Source organism: Pseudophryne corroboree, chromosome 4, assembly GCF_028390025.1.
Source record: "Pseudophryne corroboree isolate aPseCor3 chromosome 4, aPseCor3.hap2, whole genome shotgun sequence".
Lineage (NCBI taxonomy): Eukaryota > Metazoa > Chordata > Amphibia > Anura > Myobatrachidae > Pseudophryne > Pseudophryne corroboree.
This window is the reverse complement of record NC_086447.1, coordinates 715,165,126-715,189,238: the sequence shown is the minus strand read 5'-3', so window position 1 is coordinate 715,189,238 and position 24,113 is coordinate 715,165,126. Positions and strand designations below refer to the sequence as shown.

At 46.6% G+C, this 24,113-nt stretch overlaps 1 protein-coding gene across 2 annotated transcripts in view; it reads left to right on the top strand.

The window, feature by feature from the left end:
- LGALS8 (galectin 8) overlaps nt 1-20,220 on the top strand; it is a 128,173-nt gene extending 107,953 nt beyond the window's left edge. For both annotated transcript variants that reach the window (XM_063917995.1, XM_063917994.1), the window contains exon 10: nt 18,560-20,220. In XM_063917995.1, coding sequence (XP_063774065.1) covers nt 18,560-18,709 — 150 coding nt within the window. In that variant the 3' untranslated portion in view covers nt 18,710-20,220. The remainder of the gene's footprint in view (nt 1-18,559) is intronic.
- Nucleotides 20,221-24,113: the final 3,893 nt, after the last annotated feature.

The following is a 24,113-nucleotide window of genomic DNA, read 5'->3' as shown; positions in this document are numbered from 1 at the left end:
CAGATGACTGCCCCTGCCTGTCTGCACCGAGGGAGCTACCGGGGAAACCCTGTCACCATTGCCTTAAGCAGGAGCCAGGGTCCCTGGCTACAGGGATCTCAGTCCCTGTGTAATTTACTCAAAGGAGCACACACAACGCTGCCTTATGGTGTCATTAGCTAAGTGTCCAACCCAGTCAGCATGGCAGTTTACGTGAGTATTACCCCAGCACTCTGACTAGCAGAAAGCTAGGTGACACAAAGCACAGGACTGTTTATACTACAGATGTGACTACACACACTGCAGAGGGATCCTCCCTGGTACAAAACAGTGCAAAGTGCTCTCTGGTTCCAGGCGCTGAGGCCAGCCGACGCACAAAGTTTAAAAGCACTTTTTAAAAAATGGCACATTGCCTCGGATAGTGGAAGGGGGCGGAGATTTGCTCAGTCCAGTGGAACTCCCGACGGCATTACGATTTGCTGTCAGTGTGAGGTGGCGGCAGCCTAGTGCAGCGTGGAGCCCTGTGTTCGTCAGAGGCTGCGGCATCTCTTCTGTCTGCTCACCACATGCAGCGGGAAACAGAGGCAGCTACACCGGAGGTCTGGGAGGGGTGAGTGTGATAGGCACAGATTGTGAGGGCATTTAAGGCACATTTCTGTTAGGGTCTCCTGCCCTGTGCTGCCACGTCGTCATGGCAACCGGGAGACAAGTGCTAGCGGAGTAACCTGAGCGCAGCTGATACTCCGGTTCGGGTCTTTTGCTGTGCAGTGGTTATAGGCTCTGTGCACGGCAGGGGATCCGGTGCTGGTTTTTGTGCTCACAGTCTGTGAGGTCTGAGTGGGGCGTGGACAGCACCTGCTTTATAAGGCCTCTTCTCAGGGTAAGCAGATGCTGCTGAATCTTTGTTGGTTAGTCAGTTCCTGAAAGTTAACCAGTACTGTGTAGCTTTGTATTTGTTTGTTGCTTACTGCAAATAGGCCTGGGGATTTGGTATTACACTCTGCCAATCCAGACCTAGCAGTAAGACTGGAGTCAGTCGTTTAGCTTGCTGGGGTTCTGTTACTACTCTGTGAACTTAGCAAGTTTGCGGCTGTATTCTAAGACTTGCCTGTCTAATCCTGTCTCACTGTGCTAGGTGTCAGGGGTCAGTTTAGTGGCAGTAAGCTGAACCTGTGCACTGCAAGTGAGAATTAGGATTGTGGAGACTCTCCTCGTGTCTATCATTCCATCTCTGACCAAGGAGTTTACTGCCACACCCGTTGGTAACCCTTTAGGGTTTTGCTGTTGCCCTTAGCAACAGCATTTCGGGTTCTCTACGTATTAAAACACAACATCTTGCTTTTCCCATCTGAGCAGTTCTAATACAAGGGAGATACCCAGTTCCTTAGCCTCTGGGCTTCTCTGTTCACCTTGTGTGTATTTTGTTACCCTATCACCTTCTGTGTATGTTATGTCATATTCCCCAGTCTGTCTGTGAGTCCATTTGTTTTGCATAACAGTTCAAACACCAGTACATTCCTGCAGGCACTGGAGTGCATAACAGTTCTGACACCAGTACTTTCCTGCAGGCACTGGTGTGCATAACATATTCAGCAGCCTAATACTCCTGTTGAAATTTTGTGGGAATATGGAGCATACCCCTCAAAATACGTTGCAACAGGTGGTCGATCAGGTGCAGGTCCTGACTCGACAATTTAATGATTTGTCCATTAAAATGCACACCTCCCAGGCTGCTGGCGGAGCTTCCGCAGCAGCAGCACCTGCAGGGGTTAAGGAGCCGAAAGTAAATCTCCCGGATCGTTTTTCTGGAGATCGCTCGCAGTTCTTTTGTTTCAAGGAGAGCTGCAAGCTATACTTCCGGCTTAGGCCTCAGTCTTCTGGGTCGGAGATTCAGCGGGTGGGCATAGTGATTTCCTTGCTACAAGGAGACCCACAGGTCTGGGCATATGGGTTGCAGCCTGACTGTCCGTCGCTTAAAAGTGTTGATGCTTTTTTTTACGGCACTGGGCATATTGTATGATGACCCTGACAAGACGGCCTCAGCCGAGGCTCAGATTTCGATCCTTAAGCAAGGGCGAAGGCCAGTTGAGGTTTACTGTACGGAGTTTCGGAGGTTGGCCCATGATACCCAGTGGAATGACCCAGCCCTGAGACACCAGTACCGAAGAGGTCTTTCTAACCAGATAAAGGACCAACTGGTACAATATCCCTTGCCTGATAGCTTGGATCAGCTCATGCAGTTATCCATCCGGGTGGATAGACGGCTGAGAGAGCGTAGGCTTGAAAGGGAGACTGAGATTTCCTTCCTTCCCAAGGGAACCTCAGACTCTGAGGAATTTTCCGAGGAGCCTATGCAGATTGGGGCTACCCGCCTCTCCTCGCGTGAGAAGACGCGGAGGAGACAGCAGGGGTTGTGTTTGTACTGTGGGAATAAAGGTCATGTGGTAGTATCATGCCCAGAAAAGCCGGAAAACTTCAGGGCCTGAGGGTGATGGGAAATATCCTGTCAGGCCAGAAGTCAGAATTTCCCAAGAAGACTTTTATCATTCCGGTGACCTTGAAGATCCTTGGTCAAACTGTCAAGACTGAGGCCTTTGTGGACAGTGGGGCCGACGGGGTTTTTATGGACCGCCAATTCGCCCTGAAACACTCTGTTCCCTTAGTACCCTTGGCATCGGAAATTGAGATTTGTGGGTTAAACGGGGAACCATTATCCCAAGGTAAAATTACCTCTTGCACTAGCCAGATTTCTTTGTTTATTGGAGCCACACACTCTGAAAAATTGTCCTTTTATGTGACTGTCTGTACTTTTGCCCCATTGGTGTTGGGGTTACCCTGGTTAAGGGCCCACAATCCTCAATTTGACTGGGTCTCTGGGGAGATTCTTAGTTGGGGTACTGATTGTTTCAGGAAATGCTTGAGCCTTCCAGTCAGGCTCTCGCAGCTAAGTTTGCCAGGATTGCCAGGGTGTTATGCAGATTTTGCGGACGTGTTCTCCAAAAAAGTTGCAGAGGTACTACCTCCCCATCGCCCCTATGACTGTGCCATTGATTTGTTGCCAAATGCTAAGCTTCCCAAGAGCAGGTTGTACTCCCTGTCACGTCCTGAGACTCGGGCTATGGCAGAGTACATTCAGGAGAACTTGGCTAAGGGATTTATCAGACCTTCACAGTCTCCAGTTGGGTCGGGGTTCTTCTTCGTGGGTAAAAAGGACGGTTCGTTGCGACCCTGCATCGACTTCAGGGAATTGAACCGTATCACGATTAAAAACTCATACCCACTGCCTCTCATTTCGGTCTTGTTTGACCAGCTTCGTACTGCCACCATTTTTTCTAAGATTGACCTACGCGGTGCGTACAATCTAATCCGAATAAGAGAGGGGGATGAATGGAAGACTGCCTTTAATACCCACTCAGGGCATTATGAATATTTGGTGATGCCTTTTGGGCTCTGTAATGCCCCGGCAGTCTTCCAGGATTTCATGAATGATGTGCTCAGGGAATATTTGGATAGATTCTTAGTTGTATACTTAGATGACATCCTAATCTTCTCCCATTCCCTGGAGGAACATCGGAAGCATGTACGCTTAGTCCTCCAGAAACTCAGAGACCACCGGCTTGGGGCGAAGCTGGAGAAGTGCGAATTTGAAGTTCAGCAAATCGCATTTCTAGGATATATTATCTCCCCAGAAGGTTTCCAAATGGAGGGTTCCAAGGTACAGGCAGTCCTGGATTGGGTGCAGCCCACTAGTTTGAAGGCGCTTCAGCGTTTCCTGGGCTTTGCGAATTTTTATAGACGATTTATCGCTGGATTTTCGTCTATAGTGGCGCCCTTGGTGGCACTCACTAAGAAAGGGGCGGATGTTGCTCACTGGTCTTGTGAGGCTAAAGCGGCTTTTGCCCGTCTCAAAAGGGCATTTGTTTCGGCCAAGGTGCTGCGACACCCAGATCCAGAGCGTCCTTTTGTGGTGGAGGTGGATGCCTCTGAGATGGGTATTGGGGCAGTGCTTTCTCAGATGGGAGTGTCTGATAATCGCCTTCATCCCTGTGCTTACTTTTCCCGTAAATTTTCGCCTGCCGAGATGAATTATGACGTGGGTAACCGGGAATTGTTGGCTATTAAGGATGCACTCGAGGAGTGGAGACACTGGCTTGAGGGGGCTAAGTTTGTGGTCTCAATTCTCACTGACCATAAGAATCTGGCATATTTAGAGTCAGCAAAGCGTCTCAATGCCAGGCAGGCACGATGGGCTTTGTTTTTTGCTCGCTTTAATTTTTTGATAACATATCGCCCTGGGTCAAAAAACATCAAGGCTGATGCGCTCTCGCGGAGTTTTGCTCCAATCCAGGAGACCACCGAGGAGCCGTTGCCCATTGTTTCCCCATCATGTATTAAAGTGGGCATTACCCAGGACCTCATATCATTAGTCCTTAGAGCACAGGAGCAGGCTCCTCCAGACCTTCCGGTAGGTCTTTTGTTTTGTGCCTCCTAGGTTAAGACAGCGAGTGTTCCTGGAATTCCATGCCAAGAAGTCAGCAGGTCACCCGGGTATTGCCAGAACTCGGGAGTTGCTATCTAGGGCGGTGTGGTGGCCCTCGGTGGCTAAGGATGTGGATCAGTGGGTTCGGGCATGTGACATCTGTGCCCGAAATAAGACTCCTAGAGGGGTTCCTGTTGGCCCATTACATCCACTCTCTATCCCATCTAAGCCATGGACCCACATTTCAATGGATTTTGTGGTGGACTTGCCCAAATCCTCGGGGATGACAGCCATCTGGGTTGTCGTTGACAGGTTTTCGAAGATGGCGCACTTCGTTCCACTGGTTGGGCTGCCATCGGCCAGACGCCTGTCTGAATTATTTATGCTGCATGTTGTGCGTCTCCACGGGTTGCCACTTGATGTGGTCTCTGACCGCGGATCCCAGTTTGTGGCCAAATTCTGGAGGGCATTTTGTTCCGATCTCCAGATTTCTGTCAGCTTGTCGTCAGGCTACCATCCGCAGTCTAATGGGCAGACTGAAAGGGTGAACCAGTCCTTGGAGCAGTTCCTCAGGTGTTATGTCTCCAAGTGTCAGACTGACTGGGTTGCTCATCTGTCCATGGCGGAGTTTGCCTATAACAACGCGGTTCACTCTGCTACAGGGATCTCTCCCTTCCTTTGTGTGTATGGGCATCATCCTAAGGCCAATTCTTTTGACCCCCTGGACTCCACGCCTGGTGGTTCCTCTGTGGTTTCGGTCCTTAGAGGTATTTGGCGGAAAGTGAAGAAAGCCCTTGTGTCTGTGTCATTAGTGACCAAAAGGGTTTTTGATAAGCGGAAAAGACCCTGCAGCTTCAAATTAGGAGACTTCGTCTGGTTGTCTACCAAGAATTTGAAGTTGAGACAGCCATCTCATAAGTTAGGCCCCCGGTTCATCGGCCCTTATAAGATCACCAGGGTTATCAATCCGGTGGCATTTCAGTTAGATCTGCCCCGTTCTTTGGGTATCAATAAAACATTTCATTGTTCCCTTTTAAAACGGGCGATTAGTAATCCTTCTTCCAGTGGAAGACCTTCCCCTCTTCTGATACGTGGCCAGAGGGAGTTTGTTGTTGAAAGGATTCTTGACTCCAAGGTGGTTCGGGGTCGGCTGTCATTTTTGGTGCACTGGAAGGGGTATGGCCCGGAGGAGCGGTCGTGGGTGCGCAGTTGTGATCTTCATGCCCCCAGACTGATACGCTCTTTCTTCTCGCAGTTCCCCGATAAACCCGGTGGTAGGGGTTCTTTGACCCCTCGTCAGAGGGGGGGTACTGTTAGGGTCTCCTGCCCTGTGCTGCCACGTCGTCATGGCAACCGGGAGACAAGTGCTAGCGGAGTAACCTGAGCGCAGCTGATACTCCGGTTCGGGTCTTTTGCTGTGCAGTGGTTATAGGCTCTGTGCACGGCAGGGGATCCGGTGCTGGTTTTTGTGCTCACAGTCTGTGAGGTCTGAGTGGGGCGTGGACAGCACCTGCTTTATAAGGCCTCTTCTCAGGGTAAGCAGATGCTGCTGAATCTTTGTTGGTTAGTCAGTTCCTGAAAGTTAACCAGTACTGTGTAGCTTTGTATTTGTTTGTTGCTTACTGCAAATAGGCCTGGGGATTTGGTATTACACTCTGCCAATCCAGACCTAGCAGTAAGACTGGAGTCAGTCGTTTAGCTTGCTGGGGTTCTTTTACTACTCTGTGAACTTAGCAAGTTTGCGGCTGTATTCTAAGACTTGCCTGTCTAATCCTGTCTCACTGTGCTAGGTGTCAGGGGTCAGTTTAGTGGCAGTAAGCTGAACCTGTGCACTGCAAGTGAGAATTAGGATTGCGGAGACTCTCCTTGTGTCTATCATTCCATCTCTGACCAAGGAGTTTACTGCCACACCCGTTGGTAACCCTTTAGGGTTTTGCTGTTGCCCTTAGCAACAGCATTTCGGGTTCTCTACGTATTAAAACACAACATCTTGCTTTTCCCATCTGAGCAGTTCTAATACAAGGGAGATACCCAGTTCCTTAGCCTCTGGGCTTCTCTGTTCACCTTGTGTGTATTTTGTTACCCTATCACCTTCTGTGTACGTTATGTCATATTCCCCAGTCTGTCTGTGAGTCCATTTATATCACCTTCTGTGTACGTTATGTCATATTCCCCAGTCTGTCTGTGAGTCCATTTGTTTTGCATAACAGTTCAAACACCAGTACATTCCTGCAGGCACTGGAGTGCATAACAGTTCTGACACCAGTACATTCCTGCAGGCACTGGTGTGCATAACAATTTCTCCCTAAATTCACTAGGGAGATGCTCTGTAGTGCCTGCGCAGTTAATATATAACAGCGATATAGAGGCCTTCTCCTCTGTATCACCTCCTCTGCAGTTTTGTCCTCTGTCTTCCTTTATTTCTCTATTTTTCCTTGTTTTCTCTGTATTAACACTGCGCATACAGTATGGCAGGAAAGGGTTCATTATCCAAAGCTTTATACTGAGATGACCTTATATTGTGATGCTTGTTAACAGGTTCCTATATTAGACCCTGTTTCATCAGAACAAGAGTTCAGTCCCATGTGGTTAACTCAGTTAACCGGGGTTATGTCAGATCTCTATGCGGAACTGGCAGCTTCTCGTAAGAATAGAGAGGCTACTAGTTCAAGAAGCCCAGTACAATCCATGCCAGAACCGGTGTGGGCACAAGCCTTAGCTAAGTCAGTTGACGGACTTACCAAGGCCATGGGTTCACCTAAGTCTCCTGTTTTAACTAATGCTTCAAAAAGGAGGTTTTTACCTGCAGTTTTACAGTCTGATGAATCAGACACTGAAGAAATGCACCCGTTAGAAGAGGGAGAAGTGAGGAATCTGAAGGTGAATAACCTCTGGAAGAGTCAGAGGTAGCCTAAGAAGAACTAGAAGTGCTTATTTTATCTGTGCATCAGGTCCTACAAATCACAGACTCAAACACAAATACAGCTCAGCCATTCTTCTTTAGTAAGAAACACAGGTTAGCTGCCACCTTCCCTGTTTCAGCTGAATTAAACGATCATTTAGCTCTGGTGTGAAACACGCAGTTTTCTTGCCTCTTATCCTTTTCCAGCAGATAATAGGGTGAAGTGGGAAACTCCCCCATTGGTGGATCCCTCCCTTTCTCGTCTGTCTATGAAGACCATCCTGCCGGTGGAAGGATCGACGGCCCTGAAGGACCCAGCGGACCGTTGACTAGAGACAACTCTGAAAGCAATCTACACTGCTGCAGGTATGCTGGTTCGACCTACTCTCATCGGTTCGTGGGTAAATAAGGCTATCGAAGCCTGGGCTGAACAGTTGTCTGCAGGCTTACAATCAGGTATGCCGGTAGAAGACAAGGGAGCTCTAGGACGTCCCCACGGTCTTAAGCCTTCCAGTGTCCCCTAGTGAATGAAGGAGAATATTGGATTTTGGTACTTACCAGTAAATCCCTTTCTCTAATTCCACAGGGGACACGGGACGCCCACCCAGCACTTCTTTCCTGCCATATTGTATGCTACTTAGCATTTTGTTGTGACTGTTATTTACAGTTCTCTGTATCCGTTTTGTGCCTGTTATACACACATTTACATGTTGGTATAGCTCTTTTTACTGGTTATGGTTCTGTTACCTTTTCTGTTTTAATGTTCTGTTACCTTTAATTCACCTCCTCCTCTGTCTTCTGGTCTTCCATCTCTCCTCGGGCCCAGTTTCTTTTACTGGTCCCGAGGGGGGGCATAGAGGGGCAGGAGCCGGTCACATCATTAAATTCTTAAAGTGCCAGCTCCATCTATTATCATCTATACCCCATGGGCTTAAGCCTTCCAGTGTCCCCTGTGGAATCGGAGAAAGGGATTTAGCAGTAAGTATCAAAATCCATTTTTTTTGTCTCTCCTTTTTCTCATGATAATTCCAGAAGAATGGCTCTTCTTCAGGTGGTTTCCTCAATTTCCAGCTAGGGGGGTTAGTTTTCCAGTTTCTCTGCACCTGCGAAGTTTGAGGTTTTATTTCAGTCTTTTTCTCGTGGACAAGCCTGATGGCTTGTTCCAACCAATTCTAAATCTAAAATTGTAGAATCCTTACCTTCACTTGGAAAGTTAAAGATGGGATCGATCCGGTCTGTCATCTGTGCCATTGAAGCAGGAGACTTTTTGGCTTCCATAGACCTAAAAGACTCTTATCTCCATATTCCCATGTGGCAGGGACACATCATCATCTGCATTTTGCAGTAGGACCCTGGCATTTCCAGTTTCAGGTTCTCCCTTTCAGCCTCTCCACAGCTCCCCTGGTGTTCACATAGATGGCTCACATGGTAGCCCTGCTGAGACATTCCAGGGTCAACATTATTCCGTACTTGGACTACCTGTTGCTGAAGGCTCTGTCGAAGTCCCTTCAACATCTCCAGCTCACGTTGGACACTGTTCAGTCATTCGCCTGGATATTGAATTTTCCCAAATTCAGCCTTCAAAGCAAATGGTGTTTCTGGGTCTGCTCTTTGACACAACATGTCAGTGGGTTTTCCTAACCCGGGACAAGGTTTAGGCTATCTGATCCAGAGTATGATTGTAGTTGCAATTACCACAAGTATCGGTTCTCTGATGCATGCAATTGATCGGCAAGATGGTGGCAGCCTTTTTGAGGCAGTGCCGTTCTCCAGATTTCATGCTCTGATGCTTCAAGATCAGATTCTATGTTGTTGGTCCAAGACTGGAACAAGATTGGAAAGACAGATTTTTCGATTTGTGTCTTCAGACTCTCCAAACCCATCTGGACTTGGATGATTATCACTACAGACGCCAGCCTCACAGAATGAGGGCATTGTTTCAGAATCACCACTTCCAGGGCCTCTGGTCCATCTTGGAATCATCTCTTCCAATCAGCATTCTCGAGTTGCAAGCAATCTGCCATGCATTGGTTCACGTTCAACACTTACTTCAAGGGCACCCTGTTGTATCCAAACGGACAATGCTACTGTGATAGCCTACATCAGGCATGTCCAAACTGTGGCCCTCCAGCATGCCCTGACACAGTTTTGCTGTCAGAGAATGCTAAAGCTGTGTCAGGGCATGCTGGGATGTGTAGTTTCTCAACAGTTGGAGGGCCGCAGTTTGGACATGCCTGGCCTACATCAACAAGCAGAGCAGCACCTGCAGCTGGAGGACCATAAGAGAGGTCCCTTACATTCTTTGTTGGGTGGAACTTTGGGTTCCGGCCATCTTGGCCGTCTACATTCCAGGAGTGGAGAGCTGGGAGGCAGATTACCTCGTTCGCCACACATTTCATCCAGGAGTGGGAGATCAACCAGGACATGTTTCTAACTCTCGTCTCCTTGTCGGGCACTTCTGAAATAGAGCTCATGATGTCTCAGAGGAACAGAAATCTTCCTCTATACGCCTCTTACTCTCAAGATCCTCAGGCAACTCATGTAGGCGCCCTGGCTGCTCCTTTTGAGGTCTCGGTTGTTTGTTTCCTCCTCTACCACTGAATTCCCGGGTGCTTCAACACATCCGGTGAGAAGCTCTTCCGGTCATCCTCATAGCTCCAGGCTGGCTCCGTCATCAGTGGTACACCCTTCTTCGGAACATATTGCACGGAACCTTACCATCTTCATCTACGGCCAGATCTCCTACTTCAAGGTTCATGTCACCACTACAATTTCCGTTGGCTGGCTTTGACGTCCTGGCTCTTGAAACCCACATCTTCGATTGTCTCGGTCGGTGATCCGGACTATGGTTAAGGCTCGGAAGCTCGTAACATCAAAGTTTTATCACCGGGTTTGGCATTTGTACATTGCCTTGTATGAACATAAGAATCTCCCTGCTGGTGTGTTTCGTTTGCCAGGTCTCTTATCTTTTCTCCAGGATGGTCTTCTGAGAGGTCTTCGTCTGTCCTCTTAAAGGGCAGGTTTCAGCCTTGTCAGTTCTCTTTCAGAGAAAGACGTCCAAATCTTTCTTCAGGGAGTTCTTCGGATCCAGCCTCCTTATGTCCCTCCTGTCCCTTCTTGGGACTTGAATCTTCTCCAGACGGCCCTCCAGAAACCTCCTTTTGACCAGCTGGAGTCAGTCAAGTTGCCTTTTCTTACTCTAAAAGGTCTTTCTCTTGGCCATTGCTTCCGCTCAGAGATTCTCAGAATTAGTGGCCTTGTCTTGCAAGCCTCCCTTGCTTATTTTCCATTTGGATAGGGTGGTTTTATGGACCAAGCCTTCCTTTCTTCCTAAGGTTGTCTTTGCGTTCCATCATATACAGGACATTGTGCTTCCTGCCTATTCCAGTTACTCCTCTTCTCCAGAAGGCTCCCTTCTAGAATTGCTAGATGTGGTCCGTGCTTTGAGGATTTATGTTGCTCATATAGCTCCTATTCATCATACAGAGTCCTTATTGATTCTCATTGACGCTCCCAAACAGGGTTGGCCGGCCTCAAAAAGCACCATTGCTCATTGGTCACTTCAGCTATTCGACAGGCCTATCTGCCCTCTGACGTTCCTGCTGTGTGCTCATTCAACTCGGGCTGTTGGTGTCGCCTGGGCGGTTTGCTGTGGCGCTTCTGTGGAACAGCTGCGTAGGTCAGCTACCTGGTCATCTGTACTTACCTTTACGAGATTCTATCGGTTCTGTATGTTCATGATGTAGGATGCCCATGTGGGGCTCAAAATTTTGAGTGCGGTCTGTCTTGCCGGACGTACCCCCACCTTCTTAGCTTGCTTTGGGAGATCTCCAATTTAAAACTGAGAGTGATGCAGTTCAGCTATGGCATCAGCCATATTCCTGACCCACTGCAGCATTACAGACTGGTCTGCCGACACCCAAGGCTGACCAACAACGGGTGTCGCAGAACATACTGTACAGAGTGCACCTGAAGGGCAGACAGGCAGGAATAGAGAAGGCACAGCAGGGAGATGGGGGCTGCGCGTCTGGTCGCCAGTAAGCAGAGTCGCGCTGAGGGAAGCATGTCAAGGGAAACGGCAGTTAAAGGGGGGGTCACAGCCCAGCAGTACCCATGTAGGCTGTAGCTGCTCATACATGCCCCAACGTCTCCTCCGAGCTGTGTTGATGATTGGTAGAGCCCCAAGGACCTCCACGGTATTGTGACTCACCAAGGCAGTGCAGAGTGAACGGGTGGACTCACAGCAGCCCACCATCCTAACTAATCCTAACAACACTCTGCTTGTGTTTGTCACCTGTACACAGGGACTAAGCACAGGCATAACACACGTCTACAGTGCCTCGGGGCTGGATTAAGGGCTTGGGGGGGCCAAAGAATTTAAGACAGGGAGGCTCCTGTTGGTGACCAGAGTCCCACAGATAGGTACAGGATGACACACAGGTGGATTTGACACACATTTAGGGACACACAGATATACAAACTATACAAATGTGTTACCAGACCATTAAGTTACAGCGCCCCATCTGTAACTTAATGGTTTGGTAACACATTACCCCCACCTTAATCCGGCTCTGCTAAATGTCCTATGTACAGTAGGTTATTAGGTGAGATGCACGTCGTGGCTTCATTATGAAAAGATTCATGAGGATATTTAGGAATAAAAAATAAATGAAGAATACATTTTCATTTTCTTTTATTATTGTCCTATTGCAGAGTACATAAATATATCACTGAAGATCACATTCATCTCCTATATAATAGCCCAGATCTGTGACTCTGTGCCTGTGTGTCGAACGCTTGGCGTGGCTAGGAGCTCATTGAGTTAGCAGGTCTATCACACCCAGTCCACAGATAATAGAGCGAGAGACGCCCTCCCGCCCCTTTTCCTATACTTACAATGGACATTCGGAGAGCCAAAAATCGGTACAGACCATAAAAAAGGTACTGTACCTGCCAAAACGTTACAGTTGGAGGGTATGCCACTGCATCTGCAGCAAGGCTCTACGCTGTAGATAGGGAAAACAAAAAATCCTTTTACTGCAGCATCCTATGTCCTGCTGCCAGTCCGCCTGCCCCCTCCGGCATCAACAATCCCCACTCCCTAGCCGTGGCGCAGGTGGAACAAAAGCTGCTGCGGCCACCGGCATAGATGTGTATGAAAGCGCTGCAGCGGAAGGCTTTCATAGCCCTCCCGTTGCTGCATACTCTCTGAGCCCCGGAGCCTCCTCTGCACGTGATGTCACAGAAGTACCTCCCCGCCACAGCTGCGCCCAGATCCCCAGAGGCCCTGACTCAGTAACACAGCACCTGGGCTGCTGGCATGGAAGCCCCGAGATGGCTAATGTGACCGATAGAGTGGATAATATCGCGGAGGGTAATATCTGGACGCCGAATCAATGGGGGTCATTCTGACCTGATCGCACACTGATGTTTATTGCAGCGATCAGGTCAGAAGTGCGCATGCACCGGCGCTTCAGTGCGCCGGCGCATGTCTGACAGCCGATGGCTGTCGTTGCCTACCGATCACCTCTGCCTGATTGACAGGCAGAGGCATTCGCTGGGCGGAAGGGGGCGGCATGGCAGTGTTTGGCCGCTGTTTTGTGGGTGCAGTCCGGCTAACTCAGGCGTGCCTGGACTGTGCGGGGGACGGGCTGCAGTGGCTGTGTAACGTCACGCACAGCCGCTGCGACCCGGGCAGCAACGAGTAGCTTCCGGCCAGCACGTAAAGGAGCTACTCCTGAAGTGCAAAAGCATCGCCGTTGTGTGACTAGCAGGGCTACGATCAGGTCTGAATTAGGCCCAATGTAAAAGGTGACAGTGCTGTGCTGTGGTTGCACAGTGTCAGTGACACTGCACAGCACTCTCACCTTTTACATTGATTCAGTGAGTCAATCAGTTCTGCCAGCCAGTCACTATTTAGTTAGTGCCAGTGTCCCAACGCCCCGCATTACAGGGAAGTAGACGCACTAAATAAACTACAGCTCCCAGCAGCCCTTAGCACTGAAGCATTCTGGTGCTAAGGCCTGCTGGGAGCTGTAGTTTATTGAGTGCATCTTCTTCCCTGTAATGCGGCGCATTGGGACACTGGCGCTAACAATAGTGACTGACTGCTTGGCTGCTGTGCAAGTCTCCGGGAGAGCCACTGGAAAGGGACGACAGTACTAAAAGCCTCTGCTAGGTGATAGATAGATAGATAGATAGATAGATAGATAGATAGATAGATAGATATAGTGTAAAACCAAGGATTATTACTACGCCACATGCGAGATGAAACAAATATGTTGTGTAATCGCTAGCTTATATGACACTCTCCTATGCTGCTAATGGGGCGTCAGCTCTTTCCCTCAATTAATACAGGGGTGGTAATTCCCTGAGAGTAATGTAGGAGAAAGGAGGGGATGAGGGATAAATAGCGACCAAGGTGTCAATAAAATAAGTTGGCAGTTAAAGTATTAAAAATAAAGCTATTTATTATCATAAAAATTAACATAAAAGAAACACATAAAAAATAGGGACAACAATATATATACAACTGAACTAAAAGCACTAAATGAATATATGTACTACAATAAAAAAAATAAAAAATTCTTATCTTAGAATGAGGTAGGTACAGGCCAACCAACACGTTTCGTCTGATGAGACTTCTTCTTTTATGTGTCTCTTTTAGCGCCATTCACCATGGGTTATCTTCATGTCCGCGGTGCTATGCGGTGACATCATCCTGCACCGTGTATGCACCGTCGAGCACAGGCCTTCCCCGGCGGCAGCATTACAAATTGACATCATCACGTATTTGCGTGACACACGACCACCCCACTCATCTCCAGGGCAACCAGAGAGATACAAAGTGATCTATAGTGAATAAAATATGAAAAGAAAAGAAGAAGGAACACAAATATATAAAAAGAACGTTCATATCAGAATAGACTGAACATATAGGCATGATGATTAGGGAAACAGAATAGAATTGCACAAATGTGACCCATTATATTATGATTTATAAAATACCTGAATGATAATCAAACAATTTGGATACATAATATATTAGTATCATTATGAAGGTCCAATATCGTTATGAAGGTCCCTTACTGTACGGTCATGTTACGGGTGTCCAAACCATTATGCCAAACATCAAGATGTTACCAAAATAATTTACAATTAAGATTCCAGTGTTAATTTGTCCTCTTGGTGCCATTACTCCCAGTCGAATAATCCATTCAGTTTCTTTTTTAATTAGCAGCTCCCCTATATCGCCGCCTCTTTTAGATACAGGAACATGATCTATCATGCGATATCTTAGGCTCGCAAGACTATGTCGAGCCTCAAAAAAATGTCTTGCGACAGTCTGGTCACTCTCGCCGCTTTCCAAGGCCAACTTGATTGATGAGCGGTGTACAGCCATCCGTTCCTTGAATTTTCGCTGGGTCTTTCCAATGTAGGATAACCCGCATGGACATACTATTTGATAAACTACGAAGTTACTATTGCATGTTAGATGGTCTCTAATAGTATATTTCTTCCCACTATGTGGGTGGCAAAATGTGTCCCCAGTTATAAGATATTTGCAAGTTGTACAGGGGCAACGTGTACAACCTCTTAATGCCCTAGAGAAAATATCTACAGAGCCAGGACGAGAAGTAGATATGTTGTTTTTAACTAATATGTCCTTAAGATTCTTTGATCTGGTATAACACTGCATCAAATTGGTTTCGGTGAAAGGGAGTTCCTTATCTGTTTTGACCATTTTCCAAACATTTTTAGATATCCTGTTAATGTTGGTTGAGTGCACATTAAAGTTGTTAACCCAGGGGATCTTCTTCCCGTTGTTTTTATCGGTTTAAAAAATAAAAAGATTTCTCCTATCCAATTTCAATATTTTTTCTTTGGCAGAATAAAGGTTATTGCGATTGTATCCACAATCTAAGAATTTTCTATCAACAGGTCTAGTTGTTGAATAGCCGCCTCCTTATTGCTGTTAATCCTCCAGATCCTCAACATTTGTGAATAAGTCAGTCCTAATTTCAGACTTCTAGGATGACCACTATTATAATGAAGTAGCGTATTTCTATCCGTTGCTTTCGTATACACTGTGGTATCTAAACCACGATCCTGTAAAGTAATGAGTATATCTAGAAATGGTAAAGAAATTTGACTCATGTTAAGGGTGAATTTCACTGCCGATCAGAGGAATTATGGATTTCTATAAAATCCACCAATTCATCATGATCGCCTGTCCATATCATTAACAGGTCTTTGATGAATTGCGTATACAACATGATTTTAGATGTTATATCTGGATTGCTAAAGAAAATTTGTTCCTCAATTTTAAATTTATACAGGTTAGCGAGTCCCGGAGCTACTGACGAGCCCATAGCGCACCCGCTAACCTGCAGATAGAATTTATTATCAAAAAGAAAATAATTCTTATTCAATATCAATTTCAGCAATTTACAAACCACATTCCTCTGGTCAACAGTGAGATCACTATACATATTGAGATATTCACTCACAGCTATGATCCCATCCATATGTGGAATTATTGTGTATAAACTAGTAACATCTAAAGAAACTAGCCACGAACCACTGGGAATCTGTGAGATGGTTTCCAATTTATTGAGCAACATTGTTGTATCCAATAGACAGTTATTTTGATGCTGTACAATCGGTTGAAGAATCAAATCCAGGTATATAGCGCTAGGCTGTAGCAAGGAGTCTCTGGCGGACACTATTGGTCGTCCTGGGGGGGATTAACTCCCTTGTGCACCTTGGGCAGTGTATAAAGTAACAGTGTTTTAGGGAACTCTGGTAATAATAAAGTGAATAGTTCCTCGTTAAAGAGATTGACCGGCAATGTTTCCACTAAGACCTCCTTTCAATTCGCTCTTAGTTGACCCTACCATGAAATTTAAGAGCGAATTGAAAGAGGTCTTAGTGGAAGCACCGTTACTATTTAACCACTCACAAAATTATGATTGGAGGTAATACTCCATATAATAAAAATATTGCACGCCAGAATGGTGTGTCGAAGTCGAAAATATTATGGTCACACACATCACATACAACCTCCACACAAGTGGCCTTCGTGCGCGTGCTTGTTCTGCCGTGCGTGCGCATACTCGACCGTTGCGTATATTGGCTCACGAGGTCCTGCGTATTAGCGCGTGGTATGAGTAATTACGGTAGCATATGCATTCGCATGGAAAAGCCACAAAGACATATTTCATATTTAATCCACATAGCACGTAATTTACACATAGTCTGCATGCACCACACCAGCGAGTTACATTTACTTCCAAGGTATAACAACAGAGGGATTCTACCTTACAGGATATGAGGGGACAGAATTAGGTTAGGAGGTGGTGTTTGGTATCCAGCTGTACAATATTTTAAGAGCAATATTCCGGTAGCAGTTTGCAGAAGATAGCACTCTCCTGCGCATAGATATGCGCAGGAACAGAATATTAATATTACACTGTATTTACTGTACTCTTGATATTCGGCGGGAACCCAGTGGAGAACATCTGCAAGTGCACCTGGACCAGGCATCACCCACCTATTCTAACCGACCTATGTCCCCTCCTGTACTGTAAATGACCAGCCCTTTTACCTATGGTTGAAGAGAATACAATTTCTATTGTTTCATGATTTGGACTAATGTATAAAAGCCAAGCCTCCTGGCCAGTCAGACACATTCTCTGAAGGTCATCTATCCAGATTGACTGAGGACCTGAACCGGGTGGCGCTGGCGAACAAACGTATGTATCCATTGATTGTAGCCTATTCTCCTATGTGATTGTATTTCTGTTGTATCCCCCTTTTTAGTAAATATTTGTTGCTGGGTTGGACCTCAACATTGCATATACAATTGGCGTCACATTCCTTTCCTGTTAGGGGTTATAAAGTGTATTACGCCGCACGTGTATAGCTACTTTTTGCTTACAGCATGACGGTGTGCTTACGCAACGTGTACGCATTTCATAGGGGTTTACACACACACGCTTAGCGGTAGCAGCGGCCTGAACAGTTGTACATTTAAGGTATTGCTTTTCTTCCTGAAAGTTAATCAGACTTAACAGGTGTGCAAGGGCCCCTTGCAACGGCGTGAAGTGCGCCCGTAAGGCGCGATTAATCACCTAGTGTTTCCATAACAATATAGTAATTTAGACTAACTACCGTCCACAAAATGTAATTTACACCCGTGTTTAGAAATACATGCAACCCGTCACTACACCTCATAATTCAGATTGTGTACCGTACCAACTATTCATATACAAGATTTCACATACTGGGTTAGTACATATATTGATAGGTACAATTTAGTCATTTATGACACTTTAAAGCAATGTTTTCTATATCACCATCAAACTGAGTTTTTGAGCAGACTTTTCCCTTATAATCCACTCATTATTCTTTTCTTAAAATGGATACTACAACAGTCTAACACAGCGGTTTGTGGCATATTTGCAATAATTTACAATCCTAACCATAATAGTAGTGATTATGTATAAATTAAAATCAAGCACTGATAAAATATTATGCCATCATAACTATACAAATATAAAATTATTATACTGGCCCTCTGTGAAATTTAAAGTACAATCCAGGCGCACTTGTGCGCATTTAGGTAATTTAGGTCTTCTGTGCATGCAGTCACAGGCCAATGTATTGAAGTATGCAACAGGAAGATATAAAGATTTGCTTGCGGAATAGGAGGCACTGAAATCTAAATAAAAGAGAGATGGGAGGAGAAGAGAACAGGGGCAGGAGAGAAAAAGGATACAGACACAGGAATATGAGAGCAAGAGAGTGAAAAAGAGAGCGAAAGTATGAGTGAAAGATAAAATAGGGTAGAGGAAGGCTGTCAGAGGGTGAACGAGAAATTGAGGAGGGAGAAGAGAGAGAGAAAAGGGGGTGCTGAATAGAGAGAGGAAAGAATTAAAATCCAGACTTCGGCAGGGAATGCAGCTAGTTCATAATATATCACTGATTAAATACTGAACCATATGAATACACATTAACTTTTTATTACAGGAATACATTTTATATTTATTTTATATCTTTAGCGCACTTTTTGATTTTTGAAAGTGGGCATAAATGTATGCTGCTTGTCTTTAGTCTGATACTAATGGTTTGTTCTCATGTACAAGGTACATAGACGCTGTGACTCTGTTTAATCCCACTGTTTTCTTTCTTTGTAGCTGCTCATATACTGTGAAGCTCATCGGTTTAAGGTTGCGGTAAACGGACAGCACCTGCTGGAATATAAGCACCGATTCAAAGACCTGGCCAACATTAGTGAGATTTCCGTTCATGGAGACATCCAACTGTATGATGTCAGGGTCTGGTAGAGAACAACATGGCAGCCAGCAACTGATGCTTTTTAATAATGATTTAGATGTTTTACACTTCAAATAGCTGCTTATATCCTCAATGGACAATGCACGGGTTCTAGATTTCCTGGTGAATCCAGATCATTTTATGTTAAACAAATATTTTTTTTGACTACTATTCTGTGAGAAATGCTGAGTGTATTTATCTTCTGTCTAAAATTGTATATAGAATAAGAAACGAGTGACTGTTCTCCTGCCCTAAACAGTACAATATAGACTACTGTCCATAACCGTTTCTGTTTAGGTCTATAACAGGAGGATTATTTCCATAAATGGGGCACAATTTATGGTCCATAAACAATTTAATTTGTTTTGCATTCCAATATCATTGTGCCTTTCCGTTTGATATTTTTGTTATACTGTACACATTAATTCCGTTTTTCTTTTTTTTTATACGTAACAAAATAATAACTTCATTCCACCATGGCTTCAGCATTCCACAGACAGAGTGATAGAAACTAAAGTCATAATGCTCGGTTGAGGCACATCTGTTAGATTGTATCTCAGCATGAGATAATACCAGTGATTGGAACAAGGTAATATAATGAACATGAAATAAACAACTAACATGGTTGAGTGTAAATACAACCATATAAAACACTTCTTGATTATATGCAAGGTGGCAGCTGTCTATTCATGCACTTATTTTTTATTAGGTGTTAGAAGAGGGGCTCCCAGTGCTGTACTATAAGCACAAAACGTGGTGCATTGTAGCCATAGAATCACATGGTTACGTACCAAGTATCAGATTTAATAGAAGGCTTATCTGTGTATCTCTTGAAATCTTCAAAGTTCCTCTAGTGAAGTAAATGGTTTTTGGAGTAAGTGAAACGTAAACTGAGAGAACCTATATACGGTGTAATGATATATAGCTGCATTATTTATCACTTGCCTGGCATGGTCGCATGGTTAAAGAAGAATAAACTTGCACATAATCAATTTTTAAACGTTATCTGGATGGTAGAGAGGCCAAATTAATTGTCTTACCTTAAACTGAACAATGTCCTTAATAAATCCCTTCTACTTCTGGAACCAGCAGAATCTAGGATTGTAGAATGATACATGGGGGGGAGATTCAAATCTTGAAGCTCCCCTCCCGCCCCTATCGCGCCTGCCGGCAGTATTCAAATGTTACTGCCGATGGGTGCGATATCAGCATTTCAGCTCGCTACCCCCAGGGGTGGTGACCTGAAATGCGTGAAAAGTGACCCGTTTGGACGCGTCAAACGGGACTTTTCACGATCGGAAGTGGTGAGGCAGGGAATTTTAACATGCTGGATTTTGCTGATCCCCTTTTAAATCGCAGATAATCAGAGTGTGACGATCTGCGAATTAGATCGGCATCAGAGAATCGCCCCTTAGTTGTATGGCCCACATCAGTGCTATAACTATAATGGGCGCTAGCTGGGGACCTTTGGGACAGGTGTTCTATTTAGATGGTAATTGTATGACCTTTTCCATTATAACATGTATATATTTATTTCTCTGACGTCCTAGTGGATGCTGGGAACTCTGTAAGGACCATGGGGAATAGCGGCTCCGCAGGAGACTGGGCACAAAAAGAAACCTTTAGAACTACCTGGTGTGCACTGGCTCCTCCCCCTATGACCCTCCTCCAAGCCTCAGTTAGATTTTTGTGCCCGACCGAGCTGGGTGCAATCTAGGGGGCTCTCCTGAGCTTCTTAGAAACAGTTAGTTTTAGGTTTTTTATTTTCAGTGAGACCTGCTGGCAACAGGCTCACTGCATCGAGGGACTAAGGAGAGAAGAAGCAAACCTGCCTGCTTGCAGCCAGCTTGGGCTTCTTAGGCTACTGGACACCATTAGCTCCAGAGGGACCGAACACAGGCCCAGCCTCGGAGTCCGGTCCCAGAGCCGCGCCGCCGGCCCCCTTACAGAGCCAGAAGCAAGAAGAGGTCCGGAAAATCGGCGGCAGAAGACATCAGTCTTCACCAAGGTAGCGCACAGCACTGCAGCTGTGCGCCATTGCTCCTCATGCACACCACACACTCCGGTCACTGATGGGTGCAGGGCGCTGGGGGGGGGGGGGGGGGGCGCCCTGAGCAGCAATAAAAACACCTTGGCTGGCAAAAATACATCACATATAACCCCCAGGGCTATATGGATGTATATTAACCCCTGCCAGATTCCAGAAAAAAGCGGGAGAAAAGTCAGCCGAGAAGGGGGCGGAGCCTATCTCCTCAGCACACAGGCGCCATTTTCCCTCACAGCTCCGCTGGAAGGACGTCTCCCTGACTCTCCTCTGCAGTCCTGCACTACAGAAAAGGGTAAAACAAGAGAGGGGGGGCACTAATTAGGCGCAGTATAATATAAACAGCAGCTATAAGGGAAAAACACTCTGTATAGTGTTATCCCAGTATATATATAGCGCTCTGGTGTGTGCTGGCATACTCTCCCTCTGTCTCCCCAAAGGGCTAGTGGGGTCCTGTCCTCTATCAGAGCATTCCCTGTGTGTGTGCTGTGTGTCGGTACGGCTGTGTCGACATGTATGAAGAGGAAAATGATGTGGAGGCGGAGCAATTGCCTGTAGTGGAGATGTCACCCCCTAGGGGGTCGACACCTGAGTGGATGGGCTTATGGAAGGAATTACGTGAAAGTGTCAGCTCTTTACACAAGAAGTTTGATGACATGGGACAGCCGGCTACTCAGCTTGTGCCTGTCCAGGTGTCTCAAAGACCATCAGGGGCTCTTAAACGCCCGCTACCTCAGATGGCAGATACAGACGTTGACACGGATACCGACTCCAGTGTCGACGACGAGGAGACAAATGTAACTTCCAGTAGGGCCACACGTTACATGATTGAGGCAATGAAAAATGTTTTACACATTTCTGATAATACAAGTACCGTTAAAAAGGGTATTATGTTTGGTGAGAAAAAACTACCTGTAGTTTCTCTGACGTCCTAGTGGATGCTGGGGACTCCGTAAGGACCATGGGGGATTAGCGGCTCCGCAGGAGACTGGGCACAAAAGTAAAGCTTTAGGACTACCTGGTGTGCACTGGCTCCTCCCCCCATGACCCTCCCCCAAGCCTCAGTTAGATTTTTGTGCCCGGCCGAGAAGGGTGCACACTAGGGGCTCTCCTGAGCTTCTTAGTGAAAGTTTAGTTTTAGGTTTTTTATTTTCAGTGAGACCTGCTGGCAACAGGCTCACTGCATCAAGGGACTAAGGGGAGAAGAAGCGAACTCACCTGCTTGCAGAGTGGATTGGGCTTCTTAGGCTACTGGACACCATTAGCTCCAGAGGGACCGAACACAGGCCCAGCCTCGGAGTCCGGTCCCAGAGCCGCACCGCCGGCCCCCTTACAGAGCCAGAAGCAAGAAGAGGTCCGGAAAATCGGCGGCAGAAGACATCCTGTCTTCACCAAGGTAGCGCACAGCACTGCAGCTGTGCGCCATTGCTCCTCAGCACACTTCGGTCACTGAGGGTGCAGGGCGCTAGGGGGGGGCGCCCTGAGCAGCAATAAAAACACCTTGGCTGGCAAAAATACATCACATATAGCCCCCAGGGCTATATGGATGAATTTTAACCCCTGCCAGATTACACTGAAAAGCGGGAGAAAAGGCCGCCGAGAAGGGGGCGGAGCCTATCTCCTCAGCACACTGGCGCCATTTTCCCTCACAGCTCCGCTGGAAGGACGTCTCCCTGACTCTCCCCTGCAGTCCTGCACTACAGAAAGGGTAAAAAAAGAGAGGGGGGCACTAATTAGGCGCAGTATTAACTATACAGCAGCTATAAGGGGAAAAACACTTATATAAGGTTATCCCTGTATATATATAGCGCTCTGGTGTGTGCTGGCATACTCTCCCTCTGTCTCCCCAAAGGGCTAGTGGGGTCCTGTCCTCTATCAGAGCATTCCCTGTGTGTGTGCTGTGTGTCGGTACGTTGTGTCGACATGTATGAGGAGGAAAATGATGTGGAGGCGGAGCAATTGCCTGTAATAGAGATGTCACCCCCTAGAGAGTCGACACCTGAGTGGATGAGCTTATGGAAGGAATTACGTGACAGTGTCAGCTCTTTAAAAAAGACAGTTGATGACATGAGACAGCCGGCTACTCAGCTTGTGCCTGTCCAGGCGTCTCAAAAGCCATCAGGGGCTCTAAAACGCCCATTACCTCAGATGGTAGATACAGACGCCGACACGGATACTGACTCCAGTGTCGACGGTGAAGAGACAAACGTGACTTCCAGTAGGGCCACACGTTACATGATTGAGGCAATGAAAAATGTTTTACACATTTCTGATAATACCAGTACCACTAAAAAGGGTATTATGTTCGGTGAGAAAAAACTACCTGTAGTTTTTCCTGAATCTGAGGAATTAAATGAGGTGTGTGATGAAGCGTGGGTTTCCCCCGATAAAAAACTGATAATTTCTAAAAAATTATTGGCATTATATCCTTTCCCGCCAGAGGTTAGGGCGCGTTGGGAAACATCCCCTAGGGTGGATAAAGCACTCACACGCTTATCAAAACAGGTGGCTCTACCCTCTCCTGAGACGGCCGCCCTTAAGGATCCTGCTGATAGAAAGCAGGAGGGTATCCTAAAATGTATTTACACACATACTGGTGTTATACTGCGACCAGCAATCGCCTCAGCCTGGATGTGCAGTGCTGGGTTGGCTTGGTCGGATTCCCTGACTGAAAATATTGATACCCTAGATAGGGACAGTATATTACTGACTATAGAGCATTTAAAAGATGCATTTCTATATATGCGTGATGCACAGCGGGATATTTGCCGACTGGCATCAAGAGTAAGTGCACTGTCCATTTCTGCCAGAAGAGGGTTATGGACGCGACAGTGGTCAGGTGATGCGGATTCCAAACGGCATATGGAAGTATTGCCTTATAAAGGGGAGGAGTTATTTGGGGTAGGTCTATCAGACCTGGTGGCCACGGCAACGGCTGGGAAATCCACATTTTTACCGCAGGTCGCCTCTCAACATAAGAAGACGCCGTATTACCAGGCGCAGTCCTTTCGTCCCCATAAGGGCAAGCGGGCGAAAGGCTCCTCATTTCTGCCCCGTGGCAGAGGAAGGGGAAAAAGGCTGCAGCAGACAGCCAGTTCCCAGGAACAGAAGCCCTCTCCCGCTTCTGCCAAGTCCTCAGCATGACGCTGGGGCTTTACAAGCGGACTTAGGCACGGTGGGGGCCCGTCTCAAAAATTTCAGCGCGCAGTGGGCTCACTCGCAAGTAGACCCCTGGGTCCTTCAGGTGGTATCTCAGGGGTACAAATTGGAATTCGAGACATCTCCCCCTCGCCGTTTCCTAAAGTCTGCTTTACCGACGTCTCCCTCCGACAGGGAGGCGGTATTGGAGGCCATTTACAAGCTGTATTCTC